The 25,095-nt window shown below is 37.7% G+C and overlaps 2 protein-coding genes across 3 annotated transcripts in view; one reads left to right on the forward strand and one right to left on the reverse strand.

Annotated features, from left to right (window-relative positions):
* LOC131937772 (methyltransferase-like protein 27) overlaps window positions 1-2,684 on the reverse strand; it is a 3,425-nt gene extending 741 nt beyond the window's left edge. The window contains exons 1-4 of the mRNA XM_059295408.1: window positions 2,574-2,684; window positions 1,995-2,126; window positions 1,340-1,475; window positions 830-919 (exon numbers count right to left, since the gene is read on the reverse strand). Coding sequence (XP_059151391.1) covers window positions 830-919; window positions 1,340-1,475; window positions 1,995-2,126; window positions 2,574-2,684 — 469 coding nt within the window. The remainder of the gene's footprint in view (window positions 1-829; window positions 920-1,339; window positions 1,476-1,994; window positions 2,127-2,573) is intronic.
* A 4,824-nt stretch (window positions 2,685-7,508) lies between these two features.
* LOC131937790 (solute carrier family 22 member 6-A) lies at window positions 7,509-24,940 on the forward strand. 2 transcript variants are annotated; one of them, XM_059295428.1, is made up of 12 exons: window positions 7,509-7,874; window positions 8,881-9,098; window positions 21,159-21,255; window positions 21,390-21,523; window positions 21,910-22,112; window positions 22,609-22,879; window positions 22,997-23,091; window positions 23,276-23,410; window positions 23,562-23,644; window positions 23,974-24,094; window positions 24,416-24,488; window positions 24,760-24,940. In XM_059295428.1, exons 1-12 carry the CDS (start codon window positions 7,565-7,567, stop codon window positions 24,898-24,900), a joined length of 1,881 nt encoding a protein of 626 aa, XP_059151411.1. In that variant the 5' UTR covers window positions 7,509-7,564; the 3' UTR covers window positions 24,901-24,940. The 2 variants fall into 2 exon arrangements, with proteins under 2 accessions (XP_059151411.1, XP_059151412.1); XM_059295429.1 differs by lacking the exons at window positions 7,509-7,874; window positions 8,881-9,098 and adding exons at window positions 20,129-20,502; window positions 20,757-20,974.
* The last annotated feature ends 155 nt before the right edge of the window (window positions 24,941-25,095 follow it).

Genomic DNA, 25,095 nt, shown 5'->3' on the forward strand with positions numbered 1-25,095 from the left:
CCTGACCACCTATAACGTTGTAATAACACTACGTCCAATATTGCTATTTAAGCTACAACGCCTACATCCAATCCCTCTATCTTTATTTGCTTATATTAGTGGTTACAGATGCATATATTTCATATACCCTCCTTCATGGGTGTTTGAACGAAGTTAATTTAGTTTAAACAGTTCAAACATTAATAATGATGATATATGATACTAAGTAAAAGTTCCCTTTTTGAACCTGACGGTCCATGGGGCATGTAAAGTAGAGGTCAATTGTTTCTATGACCTGAGCATGTGGAGGGATAGTGTGGTCAGAAATATGCCTAGCTGCAATTACATTCCCTAACGTGAGTTTAATACCTGTAAGAGCTTGGTGGACGTTCTACTGGCTTGAACCTGAATTCAAACTCGAGACTTTCGTGCTAGAAGTCTAGCGCTCTACCTCTAGGTAACGCCGTCGATAAATCATATAAACAGCCTTAAAAACTGATGTTTAATGATAAATATATAAACATAGTTAAAAACTTATGTTTGATGATAAATGATATAAAAAACGTTAAACACATGATGTATGATGACAAATTACATAAACAGCATTAAAAAAGGATGGATCATGATAAATAATCTAAACGTTTAAGTATAATGATAGAAGATATAAACGTTGAAAAACTGAAGGATGATAATAAATGATATAAACAGCGTTAAAAATAATGTATAATGATCATGATATAAACGTTAAAAAATGATGGATGATGATAAAAGATATAAACGTTAAAAAAGCTAAAGGCCGACGACATGTGTTATAAACGATGTCCGCCTATGAATCAACAGTAGTGTCTACCTGGTTTGGTTAAGCGAATCATTTCATCCAGTCCACTACATGGTATATGACCAGGCGACATCCCCCCACACACGACCACAGCATCGTAATCTGAACAGGTTTAACATGGAAGGTTGTAGTGGGTTAAACATGGCAAAACTAGGAACACAGAACTTGAGGGTTGTATTGGGTTAAATATGACAAAACTAGGAAAACAGAACTTGAGGGTTGTACTGGGTTAAATATGACAAAACTAGGAAAACAGAACTTGAGGGTTGTATTGGGTTAAACATGGCAAAACTATGAACACAGAACTTGAGGCTTGTATTGGGTAAATATGACAAAATTGGGCGGGATAATTACAAGTGGATAGGCCTAAACACAGTCAGTGTTTCCTCCAGACTTTTTTCTACGGGGGGGGCGGGGGGGGGGGGCGGACACTAGTAAAAGTTCGGGGGGATGTAGACTTTCTTTGGATGCCTGGAAGAAACTCTGAATACAGTATGAAAAGATATATACATAAAATATTACCTGGTTCAATATAGCCTGAGTCTTCACCGAGAAAATTCTGGAAAGTTCGTAGATAAAGATTCTTTGATTTGACGACGTTTATCATATTTTCGACTGGCTCTAAAGCATCCATTCTTACAAAGCCTCTGTTCTTCAGCTGTGGGTGGCGAGAAAAAAAAACATTATTACAACACACTATTACACACACACACACACACACATACACTTACACACACACACACACACACATTTGGAGCAAATAACTACGGGTGGGGGTAATGTTCTACTCGCATCTTGTAAACTTATTTTTTTGTTCATAGCTTACAACTGTTGAAGCTGCTGACGGTGCACTTCGCATAACATTTGCTGCTATATTCTGTGCATTACAAGTAGCAACAGAGCTGTTCTCTTGTAGGTCATTTACCTGTGTGACCGATCGTTCGATTGCGTCTGCATGGCTGAACAGTTTTTTTGATGCGGTTCTGCTCCAGCTACCGTACATGTAAAGATTGGAGCGCGGCGACAAGCTTCAATAAAATATTGTCACAAGTCTCACCTACTTCTTTTGATGTGGTTCTGCTACAGTAAACATACGGTTAAAGATCGCAGCAAAGCGGCAAGCTTCAATAAAATATGGCCACTAGACCTGTTTTGTGTGTGTTAAAAATAAACATACATGCCCAGCAACCAGCCCAGTGCCGGCAGCGATGTCTAAAATGTAGAGGTCCTTTCTCACAGCTTCAGGAAACAAATCGGCCATCGCTTCTGCCGCTATGAGAGGAGCTCGGTAGTTTGTTTCACAAAGGTCCTGTCGTTCAAAACATGCACAGATGGACATTTTTATACAAACAACAAAATAATGTTCTGCATTTTACAACACATCCGAATAGATATTTTTTATACAAACAACAAAATGATATAGTACTTTTTGAAACACGCACATATAGACAATTTTTCATAATCATTAAACAAATGTCTAGCATTTCAAAACACGCACAAATAGACATTTAACACAAAGATTAAACAAATGTCCTGCATTTCAAAACATTCACAAATAGACATTTTAAAAAAAAGTCATGTGGCTCACCACACACGGATAAACACTGCTACACATAAGTCTATTTAGCAAACCTGTTAAGTAATGCTTGAAATATCCCTAGTCACATGAGGTTGGGGCGGTCTGAAATTCTCTTTTCCTAAACTATCAAACAATTAAATAAAGTAAACAAGATTTTAAAAATAAATAATTACCTACCTGCTCATACTGTGCATCTATAGCCCATTCAGAGTATTTTTGATAAAGCTCGTCCTTTGGGACAACTTTCTCATATTGTACAGTGTCAGCGTTTGCAACTGCTTGCGACATGTTTTACCTAATGGTCTGACATCTAAAGTCTGGACTGGCCTCGTTAATAACCCAACCATTACATATCGACTTTTCTTCGTCATTTCTATTGGCAGACAAAAATAGCTTTTTTTAATGTGTCTTTTAAAAAAAAATAATTTGTGTATTACCACCTGCGATCTCTTCTTGAATACAAAATGTTCAACATTTTTAAACGTAACTACTTGTGTGGTTAGTGAAATAACTGATGCATGTTTCTTAACCGGTAGGGTTAGGGTCATGTCTAGCGCTCACGTTGTGTTTATGGTCGTTGTAGACTAGTTGCAATGTTGTTGTTTTTTTTTTTTATCTCAGTCTAATCTTCTTCTTCTTCTTCTTCTTCGTTCTTAATTTTTAGTGTTGGAAGGGATCGAGCCTTGTCAAGGTACATAAATGCATTTGAGGTGACTATGAATACATGTTTTAATGGAATGGGATCTAGCATTTAAATTCAACAGCAACAAATTTAAATTAAGCTTGGTAAATGCTGTGAACATTAATGTTATACAACAATTTAGATTGTTATACAATACACACATAAGCTACTTTTGCATCTAGTACGGTGCACCTACTATTGTCTACATCAGATAAGGTGCACCTACTATTGTCTACATCAGGTAAGGTGCACCTACTATTATCTATATCAAGTACGGTGCACCTACTATTGTCTATATCAAGTACGGTGCACCTACTATTGTCTATATCAAGTACGGCGCACCTACTATTGTCTACATCAGATAAGGTGCACCTACTATTGTCTACATCAGATAAGGTGCACCTACTATTGTCTACATCAGATAAGGTGCACCTACTATTGTCTACATCAGATAAGGTGCACCTACTATTGTCTACATCAGATAAGGTGCACCTACTATTGTCTACATCAGATTAGGTGCACTTACTATTGTCTACATCAGATAAGGTGCACCTACTATTGTCTACATCAGGTATGGTGCACTTATTATTGTCTACATCAGATAAGGTGCACCTACTATTGTCTACATCAGGTATGGTGCACCTACTATTGTCTACATCAGATAAGGTGCACCTACTATTGTCTACATCAGATAAGGTGCACCTACTATTGTCTACATCAGATAAGGTGCACCTACTATTGTCTACATCAGATAAGGTGCACCTATTATTGTCTACATCAGATAAGGTGCACCTACTATTGTCTACATCAGATAAGGTGCACCTACTATTGTCTACATCAGATAAGGTGCACCTACTATTGTCTACATCAGATAAGGTGCACCTACTATTGTCTACATCAGATTAGGTGCACTTACTATTGTCTACATCAGATAAGGTGCACCTACTATTGTCTACATCAGGTATGGTGCACCTATTATTGTCTACATCAGATAAGGTGCACCTACTATTGTCTACATCAGGTATGGTGCACCTACTATTGTCTACATCAGATAAGGTGCACCTACTATTGTCTACATCAGATAAGGTGCACCTACTATTGTCTACATCAGATAAGGTGCACCTACTATTGTCTACATCAGGTATGGTGCACCTACTATTGTCTACATCAGATAAGGTGCACCTACTATTGTCTACATCAGGTATGGTGCACCTATTATTGTCTACATCAGATAAGGTGCACCTACTATTGTCTACATCAGGTATTGTGCACCTATTATTGTCTACATCAGGTAAGGTGCACCTAAAATTGTCTACATCAGGTAAGGTGCACCTACTATTGTCTACATCAGGTAAGGTGCACTTACTATTGTCTACATCAGGTAAGGTACACTGGAGCTACGATAAAAATTTGTGACGGGGTTTGGACCGCTGGCAAGGAGCCACGTTAAAACCTAATACCACTCATGAGAAGAAGATCGAAGAGAAACAAAAATAAATTAGGTCAAAACCTTTTGATCATATGCATTGAATTAGCGAAATAGAATCGATACACTATTTGATGTTTTTTTTTTTTCTTTGAGGTTCTGTTGGGGTGAATAAAGTATTAATTAAGTATTAATTATCAAACGTTGAGTTGCATGTTTTTCAACATAGCTGCTTTGTTAAATTGTCCATCCCCGATAAAATTGATTGCTACGTTAGAAATGTAGGCCTCTATGCAGTTTCGTCACTAGCTTGGGTATCACCCGGCGCGATTACTGCACCCCCTCCAACAAATTTGCATATTTTGGTTTTGTTTCACTCCCCCCCCCCCCGTGCTATTTTATTACTTAACTTGACAACACGTTGTTTTGACAGTAATTCTTACAATTTAAAAAAAAATCGCGTCGCCCGTTTCGGTGCCACAAACAATATCCTTGCTTCTTGTTGCTACATCCTACGTAAAACCAAGACACTATACATTGTTTATAAGCTCAATAATGTATAAACTTACTGATTGTATTAATACTTAATAAGTGTTTTTAGTTTAACTTGATAGACACTCGTCATTGTAAGACAAAAATTACAGAAAAAGTCGTTGAAGACAAAATGTACAGAAAATATTCATGGGAAGATAAACAAGTTAATAAAAAGTCTAGTGACAATTTAAGCGCAATTTCCTTATGTTATCTAAAAATAGCTCTGTCGTAGCGTAAAGCACACACGGGGACAAAACACAAGACGTATAATGCTGGGGTGTGTTCAAGCTAGGAGAACGATCGGTTTGTAGGTGTTTATGAAATTTTAAAAAATAATTTGTCACCGAACGAAAGGATATTTTTGAAAACTTTCTTCGGCAATATTGTTCTAAATTATGGCAGGAATAGATTGGTAAACGTTTCAAGTCGCTAAGTGGTCTGGTTGCCGAGATATGGGCAAAAAACTGCATTTTTTCTAGGTTTTTTGGCTTTTCCGGGAAATCCAGAAAGGAATTCCATGAATTTTTTTGGCCCACAATCATCCTCGGAACTTGCGTAACATATTTGCTTTGGAACTAGTCCTCGATATTGCTTCGTTGAGGAGGAGATACGACTTAAAGCTGCGCATATCCATCCAGAAATGACGAGTTAATAATCGCAATTGTCCAGTGTGGAAATTGCGTAAAAAGTACAGAAATAATTCATCGAGGTAGAAGTGTGAGCAACCTGAAAAGTGTACACTATCGCAATAGTTCTGCTGACACGTCAAGACTGATCAACCGAACTCTGGAAATAAATACACGAATCTGAGCATGGTTTCTTTCAGGTATTTTACTGGATGGGGAGAATGCGGTGCTAGACATATTAAATTCCCTTCGGGCGAAATAGACAAAATACTAAATTTTACTAGAATATAAATACTTATACTATCCTTTTAAATGCCTTCCACATAGAAGTTTACCCCCCCCCCCCTTCTCACCCCAGAATAATGGATGGAGGGGGAGCTAACAGTGTTTTTGCTTGTAAAAAAAATTGAAATTGTAACACTTATTTCCCTTTTGTAATACTTCAGTGTGCCCAATGTAGACCTATACTGAGATGCAGTAGCGTAGCGAGGGGGGGGGGGGGGGGAGCGGGGGTGGGGGGGGGGGACAAATGTCCCCGGGCGCCGACCTTAGGGGGCGCCAAAATGGGTTGGAAAAATAAATTGAAAGGTTGAGGGGGTGCAAATCGAAAGTTTGAGGGGGGGGGGGGGGTGCAAATCGAAAGTTTGAGGGGGGGTGTAAATCGAAATCTCGAGGGGGGGTGGTGCAAATCGAAAAGTTTGTCCCCGGGCCCCGGGAAGGGTCGCTACGCCTCTGCTGAGATGAGTTGATATCGAAAAAAACAACATCGGACTAAAACACCCAATTGGTGTTGACTAAAACACCCAACTGGTGTTGACTAAAACACCCAACTCGTGTTGACTAAAACACCCAACTGGTGTTGACTAAAACACCCAACTGGTGTTGACTAAAACACCCAACTGGTGTTGACTAAAACACCCAACTGGTGTTGACTAAAACACCCAACTGGTGTTGACTAAAACACCCAACTCGTGTTGACTAAAACACCCAACTCGTGTTGACTAAAACACCCAACTGGTGTTGACTAAAACACCCAACTGGTGTTGACTAAAACACCCAATTGGTGTTGACTAAAACACCCAACTGGTGTTGACTAAAACACCCAACTGGTGTTGACTAAAACACCCAACTCGTGTTGACTAAAACACCCGACTGGTGTTGACTAAAACACCCAATTGGTGTTGACTAAAACACCCAACTCGTGTTGACTAAAACACCCAACTCGTGTTGACTAAAACACCCAACTGGTGTTGACTAAAACACCCAACTGGTGTTGACTAAAACACCCAACTCGTGTTGACTAAAACACCCAACTGGTGTTGACTAAAACACCCAACTGGTGTTGACTAAAACACCCAACTGGTGTTGACTAAAACACCCAACTGGTGTTGACTAAAACACCCAACTGGTGTTGACTAAAACACCCAACTGGTGTTGACTAAAACACCCAACTGGTGTTGACTAAAACACCCAACTGGTGTTGACTAAAACACCCAACTGGTGTTGACTAAAACACCCAACTCGTGTTGACTAAAACACCCAACTGGTGTTGACTAAAACACCCAACTGGTGTTGACTAAAACACCCAACTCGTGTTGACTAAAACACCCAACTGGTGTTGACTAAAACACCCAACTCGTGTTGACTAAAACACCCAACTGGTGTTGACTAAAACACCCAACTGGTGTTGACTAAAACACCCAACTGGTGTTGACTAAAACACTCAACTGGTGTTTCAGCTGATCACGAGATTACCACCAGGATAAACAATATCTGCTTCATCTATTTCTAACGCATTTGTCGTGAAATGCTACGGCAGCATTTTCCATGTGTATGTCATGTGTTACATGTGTGTGGGAGGGGGTAGGATGGGTGTGTTCCATACGTTTTTAAACTTATAATGGAAGAGGATCGCTTTCGAATGAACGGAGAAAGTTCGGATGATAAAGTAGGGAGAAATTGCGATGAGGAAGAAGTCAAGTTTTTAACCAAGGCGTCAGTGCCCGGCGTCACACAGGAGGATGACTCCCTGACTAATATAGAGTCATCAGAGAGGAAGTCGCTGACGGGGTTTAAGACGGCGCCCGGGGGTCTGGACAGTGTCCTGCCGGAGATTGGTAGTCCTGGACGGTTTATTGTGCTACAGCTGGTCATTCACTTGAGTACGTTCTACACACTGAGTGGCACTATGCTCATCTACGTCTTCATAGGTCAGTTGACTTTTGGGTTTTTATACATGGGTCATCACATCTTTATAGGTGTGTTGTTATTTTGGCATTTATATGAGAACTGAGATATACATCTTCAAAAATAAGTTGAGTATTTATGTGTTACGGTATACATTTATGGTCATTCGTCATAAGTTTCTTTAGTGCCATTCGACGTTTTCTTCGAATTCATGTCGTTATAAATTTTGTATGTAGATTTCAACAAAGTCGATTAAATTTATATGTTTAGGATCATAATTCTAACTTCAGTGTAGAAAGTAGATTAATTTTTAATAAAGCGGGACTGATCTCCCCTAAACTTTATCGTATATTTTTATATGAAGGTAGGGAAAATTAGTACTTTCTAAAGGAAATATTGATTACCATTTTTTTTTTGAAGTCGGAAATAGCGCAAAATACAACTTCCAGTCACCGGAAATCATTAAAAAATCGACCTTTAAAAAAGCAGCGAATAAGATCCTTGAAATTTTGTCTAGCTAACTGAAATATGACTCAAGTTATTTAGCCTTTAGTATTTTTAGAACCCAGAAACTTCGTCATCGTAACTGAAACAGTTCTGAAGTTATCGTGATCCAATGGAAATTGAGTAAGGTACCAATCTCGATGACCGGAACTCGTTCAAAATTTGATAGAAACCTGCGCATACAATCTAATAGTTGTTTGTAATTTCGTCGTCTAGCTAACATTAAATGGAATGAAGTTATCGGCCTTTATGAGACGTGGAGTACGTATAATTTCCGGTTATTGGAAATAGCTCAAAATGTGATTGAAAAACTAAAAAATTGATATAACACAAGAATTTGAGTACTGTTTGCGTTATGTTGACCAGACAGGCAGACACACACACAAACAAACGCACACACATTATTTGTATTCCGTATACAATAAAGCAGGGAGGTGTAAAACTGCGAAAAATTTGTCAATATTTATGTAATTTTTGTGCACTATTGCAATACATTCTCTATACTCTGTACACATATTCTTCAAGGTTACGAGCCGCCTCACACGTGCAGTCACGTGACGAACGTAACATCTCTGTTGTCCAGCGTCGGCCTGGACAACACCTCGGACATTGAGCTCATCTACGGCAAGTGCGTCATCCAGCTCGTGCAAAACGTCAGCGGCGTCATCAAGTCAGTGGCGGAGCTGGGCTGCGTCGCGGGGAACGATTTCAAGGGCGGCAAACATGTGTCGTTTGTCGCAGAGGTAAGTCAACGGTTTAATTATTTAAGGACCTGATAACGACTATATCTAGAAGATAGTATAGTTAAATGGAGAGATACACGGGATCGGTACACTATAATGCAGTAGAACATAGATTATACACACTTCTATCTTTTGTCGCAAAGGTAAGTCAACGGTTTAATTATTTAACGACCTGAAAGGGACTAAAAGATAAGAGTTTGTTTTTTTGCTGAATGGATACAGGGAAACAGGGAATCGGTACACTATAAGAGAGGTCTATGTTGACTAAAGAGGTATTAACATGTGTATGACCGCTCTGAACACCTACCCCCTAAAAAGTAGGGCGAAATTTAGGGGTTTCTTTTTAAACCAATCAGCAATAATTTGTACGTTTCTGTGTCATATTGTCAGTAACAATGTGAATTGTATCTTGTATTAGGACATGGTCAGTAACAATGTGAATTGTATCTTGTGGTAGGACATGGTCAGTAACAATGTGAATTGTATCTTGTATTAGGACATGGTCAGTAACAATGTGATTTGTATCTTACAGTGGGACATGGTTTGTAACAATGCAGGACTTGGAGAACTAGCACTGACAATTCTAATGATTGGACAAATAATTGGTGCAGTTTTCTTTACATCTTTGGGTAAGTTGGTCTAGGTACACATTTGTAGCTCATCTTATGGAATGTAGCGCATTTCCACCTGTTTGTGTTGTTGCGACACACCTGTTTAACTGTGCTGTAACACACCTATTTGAATGTGCTGTGAAACACCCGTTTGACTGTTTTGTAACACATCTGTGTGTGAATTGTTGTAACACATCTTTTTGTACTGTTAAAACTCACCAGTTGATACTACTCAATGTATCGACAGCCGACAGATTTGGCCGTAAGATGGTATGTACTGTGTGCAATGGTCTGATCTTAAGTTCGGGAATTGGAGTGGCCTACAGTCCAAACATCATGGTGTTACTTGTATTCAGATTTTTCGTTGGCTTCTTCCAACAGGTAATGGGTACGCCGTTGATTACTTAAAACAATGACTATCATTCTCATCCATTAAACAATGTCTGGCGGGGACGAAGGCTGACATGATTACTATTCGCCCATAAGAACAATAAAAAGCAATCTTTTTATTTTCCTGAAAGACGCTGAGAAAACAGATCGTCGTAGAAATTTATAAAACTGTACACAAACCATTCAGAAAGAAAAACAAATAATTGTGTCTTGCGACGAAATAACAAGGTACGAATTAAAAAAAAATTAAAACATCAGCATCACTTTAAAGGATCGAGGTAAACGAGTTGTCAGCCACCCTTGTTTTCTGTAGTTCTTAAAAAGTAATTGATCTTGACAAGGATCAGAAGCGGGTGGGGGGGGGGGCAAATTATGCGCATGTTCCAAATTTTGGTCTGGATAAATATATATGATCTTTCAAGTAATGTCTTCTTTTTAAAATTTAGGGCGTGGATTGTGTTGGTTATACAATGATTGTAGAGCTCGTGACACCAAGGCTTCGCAAAAATATCGCGGTGCTGGGCGGTTTTAACTGGACCATCAGTGTGGTAATACTGGGTGTAGTGGCGTACTTCATGCAAGACTACAGCTGGAGAACGTTGCAGCTAGTGGTGGCGTTGTTCTCATGTAATGTCCTTCTGTACCCATTGTAAGTCGATGGCCGTGGGATAGTTTAATGTAATCAAAGCTGTGTCGTTCTGTACCCATTGTAAGTCGCTGGCCGTGGGATAGTTTAATGTAATAAAAGTTATGTATCGTCCTGTACTCATTGTTAATCGATGAGTGTGGATTTTGTTAAATTTTATCAAAACTGTGTCTCTGTGTTTTTGGATAGCAGACTACTTAATCGAAATATTAATAATATACATTGGTAAAATGTGGGTTTATGTTATAACACAGCCAGAATGCGCAATACCAGTATCTAAACAGCACTTGAATTTAAACTAAAATCCGAAATTTACGGTAAAACATTTTTTTTTGCTTAAAGCTTGAGTATTGATTGTTATAAAAACTTAAGAAAGCAACCACATCAAATCTGTTAATCCTTCCAGCACACCAAAAACTTGCAATGAAATATATTCGTGATTTGCTAATAGTTTCCTTCTACCCTTTGACAGCTTCATCTGGGAGTCTCCCCGCTGGCTTGTAGCAAACAAAAAATACAAAGACGCTCTAAAGTTTTTGGAGAAAGCTTGTGTTATGAGTGGCAAGGACTTTGAACGTGTGAAAGAAAGTTTTCAGTATCACGTGGTGCAACACGAAAAAGAGGTGCACATCAAACAGGAGTTGCATCTAGAGCACGAGATATGCATTAAAAGGGAGAAGAAAAGCATCAGACAACTTCAAGACGACATGGTATTGTTAATTACCTAAAGGATTGCTTGTATGTGCTGATCCTTGTTTTTTTTAGAAAGAAATTCTATAAACTAAAAAACAAACTACTCTTTTCTTGTAGGTGGACCAACCAGCCGTCAAGTACAACATCACAGACATTCTACGTCATAAAACGTTGCTCATCACATCCCTCATTATTTGGTTTGCATGGTGAGTTTTGCGTCATTTAATGACGTCATCTTGCTTTCACGATAAATGTCGAAGTGACGACACTTAGTTTTCATAATGAGATTGATGTGGAAATGACGTGAAACGTATTTACTGTCTGTTGAATGTTGTAGCAACGTCTTTTAGGTTTTATTGTTATAGCTTGGACGTAACTTAGTTTTTATGGTGAGTTGATTCAAGCGTAATATTGATGCCAATTGGTTTTTAAAAATAACTTAGAGACAGTAATGACCAAAGTTTCAGTAATGGCAGCTGTCAGGATTAAACAACAGGACCAACTTAGTTAACAAGGACGGGACGGGAAAGGTTTTTTTTCTTCTACTTTTCGTTTTCTATATATAAAAAAACTATTAGAATTAAAACTAAATAAAATTAGTACTTTAAAAATAAGTAATAAATTTTGTAAATGCAGAGAGCTTGAAAATAACACTTTTACTTATTTTAATGTTTACGTTTTGAGATCCGACTATAGCCTTGACATTTTCGGTTTTATCACCTGTGTAATACAAATATTTGGCTGTTTAATCACGACCGTCATACATTGTGTTATTTAATGGATCACCAGGATCACCAACACGACCACATATCACGGTCTGTTTATAACGTCCTCGTCTTTAGTTGGAAACAGATACGTGAACTTTATCCTAATGTCATTGGTGGATATACCCGGTGACATGTCCAACCTATTTCTGCTCCACTTGTAAGTCCCTCTTCTTGACATTTTCACGGTGTTTTTCATTTTTTAAATTCTATATTAATTTTGTTTTATTTAAGTTTGTCATTTTGGTGATGATTATTGTATTTTAAATATCGTTTCTTTTTTTTTATGCCACCAGTAGTATTGTTTATTATTCATTGCATTTTACTTTGTTAATTAACACAATTTTATAGGCCTTAATTGGATTGCAGATACATTTATCTTCAGTGATAATGGGAATGATGACAGTAACGGGTACCAGTCTCTTGACCTCCACTCTTCTGGTGGCTTTAGGTACTGGACGTCGCATAGGTCTTTTGTGGACCTGCTGATGTTGGTGTTGTGTAGGCTTAAATATAGATCCTATACGAAAAGTGCTTTTGTGTTATGAGGGCAAAACAATACGCGTTTTGGAGGTCCTGGTGATGTTGATTTTACGTCAGCGTAAAGATAGGCTATATCTTAAGCGAACTTGGTGATGCTGTGTTAAAATGTAGGTTACAATATGAGTCTTTAAAGACACGATGAGGATGATGCTATAGTGGCTAAATGATAGTTCCTTTGTAGACTAAGTGATGCTGGTATCCTGTAGTTTGAAGAGGACCTCATTGTGTTAGTTCTATGTAGGTTTAACAATAGGTTTTTGGAGGATCTGTTGGTGTTATGTAGCCTGAACTATTGATCTTCTGTGCGGATACTGTTGTTCGTGTTATTATGGATGTCCTTTGTAAACGTACTCTATTTAATATAATAAAACAAGAAACGAAATATTCAAATGACTACTCCGATAACATACTTCTAACCTCTTTTTAGGCACCTCAAGTACAGCAATAGTATTGTCTACCGTGTTTTCCTTCATTGGAAAATTTGGAATTGGGGCGTCTTTTAACATGCTAATCTTCTACACACCAGAGCTGTTTCCTACTAACTTAAGGCATGTTCTGATCTTATTATAAGTATGCCAATAGGGTAGATAACAGTGTACCAATAAGAGTAGTATTGTTTATTATTCATTGCATTTTACTTTGTTAATTAACACAATTTTATAGGCCTTAATTGGATTGCAGATACATTTATCTTCAAGGGTTTTTAGGAGAAGAAAGCATTTTGCTAGGGTTATGATTGAACTTACGGCACGTTTATGATTGGGGGTTCAGATTTTGGATAACTTTAACGACTGTATAGACAACTATAAAACTGTGTAATTTACTTATGAGTATTAATCGGATTACATTGCACTGTTTCGATATATGGGTCACAGGTCAGCTGGACTAGGTATCTGCTTAAGTGTATCAAGACTTGGTGGAATGTTGGTACCTTATTCAAAGCTTTTGGTTAGTAAACTAGCACTTTAGCTACTGTATTAGTGTGAGCGGGTGAATGGATTATTTTGTATTATTTTATTTGTTGCGAATCTGGGAGTGCATGGTGGTCCAATGGGGAACGGCCACGGAGTGCCCTTCCGTCCGAAGCGGTCAGTATAAATTGACCGCTCGGAGTGATTTTCTTCCTTTTTTTTTTTTGACCCGCGGCGAGATGTAGGTCGGGTCAGGTTTCGGTGTCTGTGTGGGCGCGTGGCGCACCTCACGCGTGGAGTGAGGTTGCTTGGGCAACTTGGCTGGGTGTTTTGTTATATATGAATTGTTTTGTTTGGTGTAAAAGGTTTGTTGTGTACGTATTGTTTTCTACGTAATGTATTGTACGTAGTGGTTCTACGTAGTGTTTTGTTTGGTGTGGACTTTTGGATGTCGAGAATGGATGAAGGGAGGTTTCTGTGTGTCAGGGCCTGGACCATCCTAGACATCATAAGTCGGCGCAACACCATCAAATGGTCAAACGTAATGTTTTGTGTGGTGTAAAAAGTTTGTTTTGTTCCGTTGAGTTCTGTTCCTGTTTTGTATGTCTCCAGTGTTCTGTTTTACCTAAATTCTAGTTTGTTTATAAGCTTGGTTCCATATTTTTTTGTTAAATAAATTTTATTAGGCCTATATTGTTAAAGTTTTTGTTTTATTTTTAGTAGTTTTATTATTAAGACTAAGGTTAGGGTATTAACCAGTCTGGGTTTATCCGGGCTTGCACTGACCGGACAGTAGTTAGTAGATAAGCCTAGGGAAGGGTAGATAGATTGTAAGGTATCCCCCCTAGCAGGGCTTACATTAGGAATGCTTGATATACATAAACTTTGCCGTACCAGTAAGGTTCTATTTTTCTAAAAAATGTTTCTTTGATTATAAAAAAATGAAGATTTAAAAAAGGATCTTTTTTAATAACTAGATAATTTTCTTTCAGAGAAAAATTTGAAATGTAATTATTTTCCAAATTGAGTAAAAACTAGATATATGTTTTTTTTTTGCATTTGTCGCCTCTAATTTAAAATAAACCGGGAGTGATCTCCCCTAAACTTTCTCGGATATTCTAATATAAAACTACGAGGGATGGCAACTCAGGACATAGACAATATTTGTAATCAATTTTTAATTACTTAAACTTTTTATAATAGAATGGAATCTCGTAAAAAAAAAGAATTGCACACTAAGTGAACGTCTAATAAAATGTGCATAATAGTGCGGGATATTATTAGTACTTTATAAATTTACGTGCGTTTTTTGAGAAATCGGAAATTGCGTAAATTAGTACTTCCGGTCAACGGAAAGTACTCAAAATTTGACAGAAGGTAGAGAATTACATCTTTTTACTTACATGTGAAATTTCATTTATCTATCTGAAATAGTACTCAAGTTATAGGCTTTTGAAAAATTCAAAGTAGAAAAAGTACCACTTCCGGTTATCGGAAATCACTCAAAAGATGATATGGATCTACGATTTTGATAAAATACTTATATATGAAATTTCATCAACCTAGCTGTAACGGTACTCAAGTTATCGTGTTTACACACAGACACACAGACACACACACAGACACACAGACATACGGACAAGATTGCAAAATTATGTTTTTCCGTATCAGTGAGGTGTAAAACGTCTAGAATTCTAAAAATTTCGATTTTTTTTTGCACGATTACAATACTTTCTCTATACTTCGTATATACGAGAAAGTAAAAAGGTTAGATTTTTAAAAATGTCCCTCAATTGAAGGCCGTTCAGTAGTCTAATGGTGTTGATATAAATTATGCATCTGAAATAAAAATGTTTTTAATGAGAAGTATTATTTCTATTTAAAACAATCTATATTAGTAAAATAAATTATTTTTATTTAACAAACGTTTTAACCTTGCAACAGTGATTTATTTCGACGCAGTATTGATACTGTCATTCATTAAAAATTGTCTTTATAAATTACAAAATTGTTCAGCAGTTTTATTATTTATCTTTATTCAGGCAGACATAGCTCTCTGGGCACCAGGAACTATATTTTCAGCGATGTGCTTTATATCTGTAGTGATGTTTATCAGACTTCCTGAAACAAGGGGCAGACCACTACCAAACACAATTGCAGAGATGAAATAGTGGTGGTTGAGAAGCTTAATACTTGCTCTTTCAAAATAAAGAATTTTGTAAAATTATCTTAGTGTCACTAAACATCTTAATTTTGTAATGAAATTAAGAAAACTTATTAAATTATTATTAAATATTATTCCAAAATGTAAATGTATTTCGCAGTTAATAAAATATAGTATGCACAAAAACACTAATAACTACACCAGTATCATTAAAAGCGGTACGCAGATGGAAGCAGTCGGTCGCCCAATGACCATTTTCAGTATTTAGCAGCCTTCCTATTTCTGCTGTTTACTCCATACCTGCTGGAAATGGGCAGTTTGATTTTTTTGGCGGGGTAATATACAGGGTGAAAGGTACTTGATCTGTGGATAATGTTGGAGGATAACCGTGGGGCAGTTGACAAAGGGTTTTGTCCTGCACCCATTAAACTGTTGTTGTTTTTTTTGTAAACCATGCCCCATGGAACCCCATTTTGCTTCCCTCCCATATTTATATAAAAGCACAGAGTTGACAAATCGCTTGCTGGTCAGCAGATCTAGAATATCTTCTGAGGCAGTTATATTGGGATTTGGATTAAATTTATACTCTTACTTCATATGTAGGCATCTGATCTCTTCAATAATAAATGTACATTGTCGTAAACAGTTCTATGTTTGCCCACAAGCTATTTAAAGTAAGATTTTTAAGCTAACTAAAAGCCGGTACATCATTGATGAAGCCATACCGTATATATGTGAGCGGGCGTCAGGAAGGGTAGGATCTTCTGGATGTTTGAGTCTACCTGTTGAGCATTCTTCACATCGGCCGGTAAGGCCGAAGACAGGAAATTGCAGTGGGCCTCCAGAGGGACAGGTTGAGGTGTTGATACTGCCACCTCTGGTGGGACCCGGGTGGTGACCTGGTACACTCCGGAGTACTGGACTTCTGGATCTCTGGCTGCAGGTTTGTCCACAGGAAACCTGGACAGGGCATCCGCGTTGGCATTGGATTTGCCGGACCTGTATTTTACTTCGAAGTCGAAGACATCCAGGTCAGCAATCCAGCGATGCTCAGTTGCACCGGTCTTAGATGATTTAATGTAGCTAAGCGGATTGTTATCCGTCAGTACCAATGACTTGCTGCCCAGCAAATACCCTCTGAATTTTTCGGCCATGGCCCACTTCAAAGCCAAAAGTTCTAATTTAAGGGCACTATAGTTTTTCATATTTTTTTCATTTACGCGGAGTGACCGGCTGGCGAAGGCTATTACCTTCACCCCATCCGCGTGTTTCTGGCTTAGGACTGCCCCCAAACCGTAGCTGCTGGCATCTGTCTCCAGAATAAAGGGTAGGGTAAAGTCAGGGTAACCCAGAACAGGCGTGGTGGTCAAGGCCGTCTTAAGCCGGGTAAAGGCTGACTGTTGTTCTGGGCCCCACAGGTTGGTTATGTCCTGCCGTTTGTTTCGCTTGCCGAATTGTTCATGAGTATTGTTGACCACTTGGTGAAGGGGCTGTGCTATGTTGGCAAAACCCTTAACAAATCTTCGGTAGTAGCTGGCAAGGCCCAAGAAGGAACGGAGTTCTTTTAGGGTCTTTGGGGGCTGCCACTCGCTGATTGCTGTAATTTTCCCTGGGTCAGTCTTCACACCATCCTTGGACACCACATGTCCCAGGCAGTGCACGCTCTCCGCCCCAAACACACATTTCTCAGGGTTAGTTTGAGGCCGATATCTCTCAGTCGTTCGAGTATCGTGCGCAGGTTGGCCAGGTGTGAGGTGAAGTCTGGGGCATATATCAAGATGTCATCCAGATAGGCCAGCATGATTCTCATGATGTGCTCACTCATCACCCCCTGCATCAATCTGGAAAAGGTCTGGACTGCACCACATAGGCCAAATGGCATTCTGGTCCACTGGTACAGACCAAAGGGAGTAACAAAGGCAGTCTTTTCCTGGTCTTCTTCAGCCATGGCAACCTGGTGGTAGCCACTGGCTAAGTCCAGCGTGGAGAAGAAAGTTGACCCCGCCAGGGCATCCAAAGTTTCGTCAATTCTGGGCAGCGGGAACGCATCTTTCCGGGTTATGCCATTCAGCCTCCTGTAATCGCAACATAACCGGATCTCGCCATTCTTCTTCTTCACAATGACCATTGAAGCTGCATAGGGGCTGGTGCTGGGTTGGATAATGCCCCTGGTAGTCAACTTTTCTATGTGTTCTTTAACTGCAGCGAACTCTGTAGGCGGAAGCCGGCGGTAGGGTAACGCCACTGGTATGTCACTGGTTAGTGGGATGCTGTGTTTGATTTTGTCCGTAAAACCCAACTGATCGTCTGTCCAAGCAAAAACGTCTGTGAACTCCTGGAGTAATTTCTCCAGAGACGCCCGCTGTGGTGGGTATAGGGTTTCTGCCATCATGCTGGAAAACGAAGGCTCTGGCATGGAAGTGTGGGTCTTGCTGGACAGGGATGAGTCTATGACCACCTCAGCAGCCACAGAGTTGAACCTATTAAGCCTAGAAGGATAGATTTTAAGGTGTCCCCCCCCCCCTAGCAGGGCTTACATATAGACATGTACATTGTCATGTTAAAAAATAATTTTCCTACACATATTCATTTAGGCCTACGTATAGGCCTACATATGATTGTAGAAAAAAAAGTCACAGAAAAAAAACACAAGGAAAAAATATCAGAAAAAAAGTCACAGGAAAAAAGTCACAAATGTATATTTGCATGGAATATGTTAATACTTTTATGTATTAAATATTTCCGAGAGTGTAAATTAACTTTCGATTAATTAAATATAATTTAGATTGTATGTCGTATAAATTAATATGTATAAAACACGAAAAAAAATATTTAGTTTGAAGTATGTAGGTTGTAATTATGTTAAACATAATATAATTTAATAGTGTGTTCCAACGTTCTCGATTTTCATCGTGTTCTTTTAAATACTAACTTTAAATTAGCATGAAATGGCATAAAGACACAGTTCATCAGACTTGCTGCACTCAACTCATCGCAATAATAGTTATGATTATTTCAACCACCTTTACATAATAAAGCATAGGATAAAAACAGAAAGCCGTCACGATACAGAGGCATTGACGCAAAACATCAACAACACACAATGTGGTCGGACAAGGCCGACTGAGGAGAAGCCGACTAGAGAATGGCCTAAGACAAAATACAGGCAAAACGCAATGATGTGTCTAAATTTCTTTTGTAATTATGTTTTTCTCTCGCATATTTAACTAAATACGTAACAAAATTTGAGATTGTTTTGTAAATTATTTGGTGTATTTTTAACTATAATGCTTTGAAAGTTGATAAATATGCTACAAAAAACAAACAAATCCCACAACAATAAACATCCAAAATTTTACGATTCTTAACAATAAAATTGAAATATTTCTTAAAAGATTTCTGTGACTTTTTTCCTAACAATAACTGTGACTTATTTTCTGTGCTTTCTTTTCCTGTGACTTTTTTCCCGTTCACCATACATATACACAAACGCATACACATGAAGACGATCACTGTGTGCTTATTTCATTTGGAGTGGAACAACTGATAGTTTTATAGCATTAAAGAATTAAAACTTTCTACTGAGTTAACTTAAATATTGTGAACTAAAAACATTTTCAATGCAAAGGCTAATTGCATTTCTGACTTTAAAAAAAAATACCATGATTGACTCCAGCATCAAAAGTGGCTGTTAAGTACCATCATCTCAAAAGTCATTATCATTTCGGCACTGAATTAACTTGCTGACTATATGCAAAATATATGGGGATGGATCAATACTTTTGTATTTTTTTTTACCTTTCGTTTACCTTAGTCCCTACCTATTTCGCAACAAAGAGATAACCCCTCAACCCCAAAATCACGAGTCTAAGTTTCACTAAGTTGCTTTAAATAGCAGAAATGCTTTTGAACACATATTTAAAATTTATTTGCTCTTAAATAATATAAAAGAAATGCTACCTTATATTCCATTATTCCGACAGGCAACCACCTTGCAATGCCTTGCCACAGGAGTCTTAACCAGCCAATTCCCTTGTTTTGTAACACCAATTATGGACAATGTATTTTATTTCATTTAAATTGACCTAATACATCCAGCTAACGATCCACCATTTTTATTTCAGTTGAACTGACATAATCTAGCTAATGACCCACTAATTTTTTTCAGTTAAAGTGACCTAATATCTTAATTTAAAAACGTCACTTTGCGTTGTTACGCATGACAAAAACTTAACCGTTTAATTGCCGTTTGTTTTGTGTAATTACCTAAAACAAGACCAGAACAAAAACATATTCTGCGTTATCTACGTAAGCTGCATCTGTCTTGTAATACTGCAGTTCTCCTGACTTGTGCATGCCTTATATATTTATGTGTGTTCCACCTGTTTAAAGTTTTGTTATAATGGAAGAGGATCGCTTTCGAATAAATGGAGAAAGTTCAGAAGAAGTCAAGTTCTTAACCAAGGCGTCAGTGCCCGGCATCACACAGGAGGATGACTCCCTGCCAAATATGGAGTCATCAGAGAGGAAGTCGCTGACGGGGTTTAAGACGGCGCCTGGGGGTCTGGACAGTGTCCTGCCGGAGATTGGTAGCCCCGGACGGTTTATTGTGCTACAGCTGGTCATTCACTTTAGCACGTGCTACGCTCTGAGTGGGGCAGTACTCATCTACGTCTTCATAGGTCAGTTGTCATATTTTCATTGGTCAGTTGTCAGGCGTTTTTAGTTCAAGTTGCTGTCAAGTGTTCTTAGGTCTGTCGTCAGGTGTTAGTGGGTCAATTGTTAATTAAGAATGTCAGTTGTAATATACGTTTGCATAGGTAAAGAATCTTTTTGGTTTTTACTTAAAACTTTGTATCTTTAAAGGTACGTTTTGAACTACGTGTCTTGTAATTTAACACAAAGTGTAACAAAAGATGGCAACGTTTTGTTGAAGGTTACGAGCCGCCTCACACATGCAGTCACGTGACGAACGTAACATCTCTGTTGTCCAGCGTCGGCCTGGACAACACCTCGGACATTGAGATCATCTACGGCAAGTGCGTCATCCAGCTCGTGCAAAACGTCAGCGGCGTCATCAAGTCAGTGGCGGAGCTGGGCTGCGTCGCGGGGAACGATTTCAAGGGCGGCAAACATGTGTCGTTTATCGCGGAGGTAAGTCAATAGACAAACTATTTTACAAAATGATAACATGGCTATATCTAGAATATATTGTATCTTCAAGTGGGATATTATTTTATCATTGAGTTGTATCTTTCAGTGGGATATGGTATGTAACATTGTGAGAAGTATCTTTCAGTGGGATATGGTATGTACATTTGTGAATTGTATCTTTCAGTGGGATATGGTATGTAACAATATTGGCCTCGGAGAATTGGCACAGACAATTCTAATGATTGGGCAAACCGTTGGTGCAGTTTTCTTTACATCTTTGGGTAAGGATGTTTTCATTTTTATCATGTAAGTCATAAAACGCATGTTATTGAATGTTATACATTTATTTTTTTCATTTATTGCTTTGGTTCACATCTCTCTGTAAATCACATTCTACACCTCCATGTGTTGACAGCCGATAGATTTGGTCGTAAAATTGTGTGCATGGTCTGCAATGCGCTGATCATCGCGTCTGGGATTGGAGTCGCCTACAGTCCAAACATCTTCGTGTTACTTGTATTCAGATTTTTCGTTGGCTTCTTTCAACAGGTAATGCGAAAACTGTAGAAAGACCAATATGTAAAGAGCTATGCAAAGAACTTATATATTTATAGGATATATATAAATATATATATATATATATATATATATATATATATATATATATATATATATATATATATATATATATATAGGTTTGTGTGGTGTGTGTCTGTGAGTCGTTGATAGATACTAAATTTATATTCCAAATTTTGGAGTAGTGCTAAGCCTCGTTCCAACCACACGCACAACACTCCAATAGATTCTTATGGTATGTGAAACATCATTTTTACTCAGAGGCTTGGTGACCAAATGTTGCCCTGTGCGCTGACCAAGCTGTGTGTCATAGCTTTATGATATAATTCTGAAACATTTGTTTTACTTTGCACCTTTAGGGCATGGGATGTGTTGGCTATACAATGATTGTGGAGCTCCTAACGCCGAGGTTTCGCAAAAATATCGGAGTGCTTGGTGGGTTTAACTGGACCATCAGTGTTTTAACACTGGGGTTAGTGGCGTACCTCATGCAAGACTACAGCTGGAGAATGCTGCAGCTTGTGGTGGCGTTGTTTTCATGTAGTGTCCTCCTGTTCCCATTGTAAGTAGCTGGCTGTGGGATAGTTTTATGTAATTACAGCTGGGTGTCGTTCTGTACCCATTGTAAGTCGGTGGATTTGGGACAGTTTAATGTAATTAAAGCTATGTGTCGTTCTGTACTTATTTTATGTCATTGAGTGTTGTGTACTTTAAAGTAATTAAAGCGATGAGTATGTGGTGTTGTTTTTTTAAGAGCTCAATGCAATTGTAGGCTACATAATCATAACAATAAATAATAATTTAAAAAACACGCTAAAAATGTGTTCTTTATTGCGCAACTACATTTGAGAAAAATGAAATTTAAAATTTTATTAAAAATGGTAAACAGCTGTCTTTAAAAAAGATATTTCTATTTGGTTTTTTTTAAATTAGGAGTTAATTGTATTTAACTAAAACGAAATACGTTACATTAATTTGAGTGATTGTACGAAACTTCACAAACTAGCAATAAAATCCAATTAGTAATTTTCTAACATTTTCTGTCTATCCACTGACAGCTTCATCTGGGAGTCTCCCCGCTGGCTTGTAGCAAACAAAAAATACAACGAAGCTCTAAAGTTTTTGGAGAAAGCTTGTGTTATGAGTGGCAAGGACTTTGAACGTGTGAAAGAAAGTTTTCAGTATCACGTGGTGCAACACGAACAAGAAGTGCACATAAAACAGGAGATGCATCTAGAGCAAGAGATATGCATTAAAAAGGACATGGATCTAGAGCGCGAGATATGCATTAAACAGGAGAAAGGCATCAACCAACTTGATGACACCACGGTATATTTTATTATCTGACGTTTTGCTGGCATGTTTTACTGTTTATAGATTCTTATTACTTAAAGGCGGTAAGTGTATTATTTAAATTGTCAACTCCAGTTTCTTTGTTTCTTGTAGGCCGACGAGACATCTAAGGTTGTCAAGTACAACATCACAGACATTCTGCGTCATAAAACTTTGCTTGTCACATCTCTTGTCATTTGGTTTGCATGGTGAGTAAATGGTGTGACGTAGGAATTAAGATTCGCAGCAACGTCATTAGTTTTTTTTTGTCAAATTGAATCTGGTAACAACATTATTATTTTTCGGTCTAGATAACGTATTTAAATAAATGTTGTCAATTGTGAGTTAAATGTGTGGGCCACCACAGTTTCAGTAATTATCTTTTACCCTCAGGATTACCAACACAATCACATATTATGGTCTGTTTTTAACCTCTTCGTCATTAGTTGGAAACAGATACGTAAACTTTATCCTAATGGGATTGGTGGATATACCTGGTGACATATCCAACTTATTTCTGCTCCACTTGTAAGTAATCTTCAACATGCCTCATATTTTTTAAAATTATTATTTCTATGGGCTTTTTAGGATGTTTATCTTTTAAAAGTGTTAAACGTTCTTGCGTTACAGTTCGGTTATGACATCTGTATTTTCATATATTTTTTCTCTTCTATGTCAGCTTCGGCAGAAAGACAGTGATCATGGGTCTGATGACAGTAGCAGGCACTAGTCTGCTGACCTCTACTCTATTAGTCGCTCTAGGTACTGGCCATCTCATAGGTCTTTGGTGGACCTAGTGCATTTGGTTTTATCGTAGGCTTAAAGATAGATTTTTTTTGTAAATTTGTTGATGTTATTTTATACAGGCTAATCAATAAATCCTTTGTAGAGCTAGTGATGTAGTTTTTTTTTAGATAGGCTAAGCTATACTTTTTTCTGTAGCTGAGATGAAATAGTGTTAGGTCTGTATGAAGCTTGTATTACTATTGTAAGGTCAGCTCAGCTCAATGCACACAATTTAGGGATAACAAATAACAACAAAACTCACATCACTACTATAATAAATAACCTTCCATTCAAACATTATTTAGGCACCTCAAATACAGCAATTATAATGTCGACTGTGTTTTCCTTTATTGGCAAATTTGGAATTGGGGCGTCTTTCAACACGCTTTTTCTGTACACACCAGAACTGTTCCCTACTAATTTAAGGTATGTTTATAGTTACTTATAATAATATATTTGATCAATGCTGGTGTACCAATAAGTGTTGCATTAATTATTTCATTCTTTTAAAATTTAAAAAAATATAAATACATAAGTTATATATATATATATATATATATATATATATATATATATATATATATATATATATATATATATATATATATAATTTTTTTATATTCCTGTGATATAAATATGTGTTAAATTGCATAACTGTGGCAAATTTAAACATAGATATTTATTGTAGGTCTATTAGATTAGATTGCAAAGAAATGTATTACCCACTTTTTAATGTATGGGCCACAGGTCAGCTGGACTTGGTATCTGCTCAAGTGTATCAAGACTTGGTGGAATGCTGGTGCCTTACTCTAACCTTTTGGTGAGTAAAATCTTGGCTGGTATCTTACTTTTAACTCATATACAGAACCTTTGTTTCTTTTTTTAAAATTAAGATTTAGGAGCTCAGTCCAAATTTCCTTTTCTTTCCTCGCCATAAATTTGGGAAATGTTTGATAGTCTTATACCGACATGTTCAAATCAGTTGCATTTTCTATTGCATTTAATATGATTTTATCTAGCAAGCCTTGTTACTTAGATTTACTTCTTAATAGAAAAAAATGTAAACATCTTTATTGTTTTTCTTTCTTCAGGCAGACATGGCTCTCTGGGCACCAGGAACTATATTTTCAGCGATGTGCTTTATATCTGTAGTGATGTTTATCCGACTTCCTGAAACAAGGGGCAGACCACTACCAAACACAATTGCAGAGATGAAACAGTGGTGGTCATAAAATGTTACATTAACTATATCAAAATAAAGAACTTTGTAAAATGAGCTTTGTGTTGCTGATTAAGTGACAATCATATAGACTTTTTATAACTTATGTAGGTCCTAATGAAATTATATAGAAAATAAGGTTATAATCGCTGCATGTGGATTACGCTGGGAATTTTATCTCCGGTTAGGACGTGTACGACACTTACAA

Source organism: Physella acuta, unplaced genomic scaffold (assembly GCF_028476545.2).
Source record: "Physella acuta isolate Inbredline_101_S28 unplaced genomic scaffold, ASM2847654v3 ptg000222l, whole genome shotgun sequence".
Taxonomy (NCBI): Eukaryota; Metazoa; Mollusca; class Gastropoda; family Physidae; genus Physella; species Physella acuta.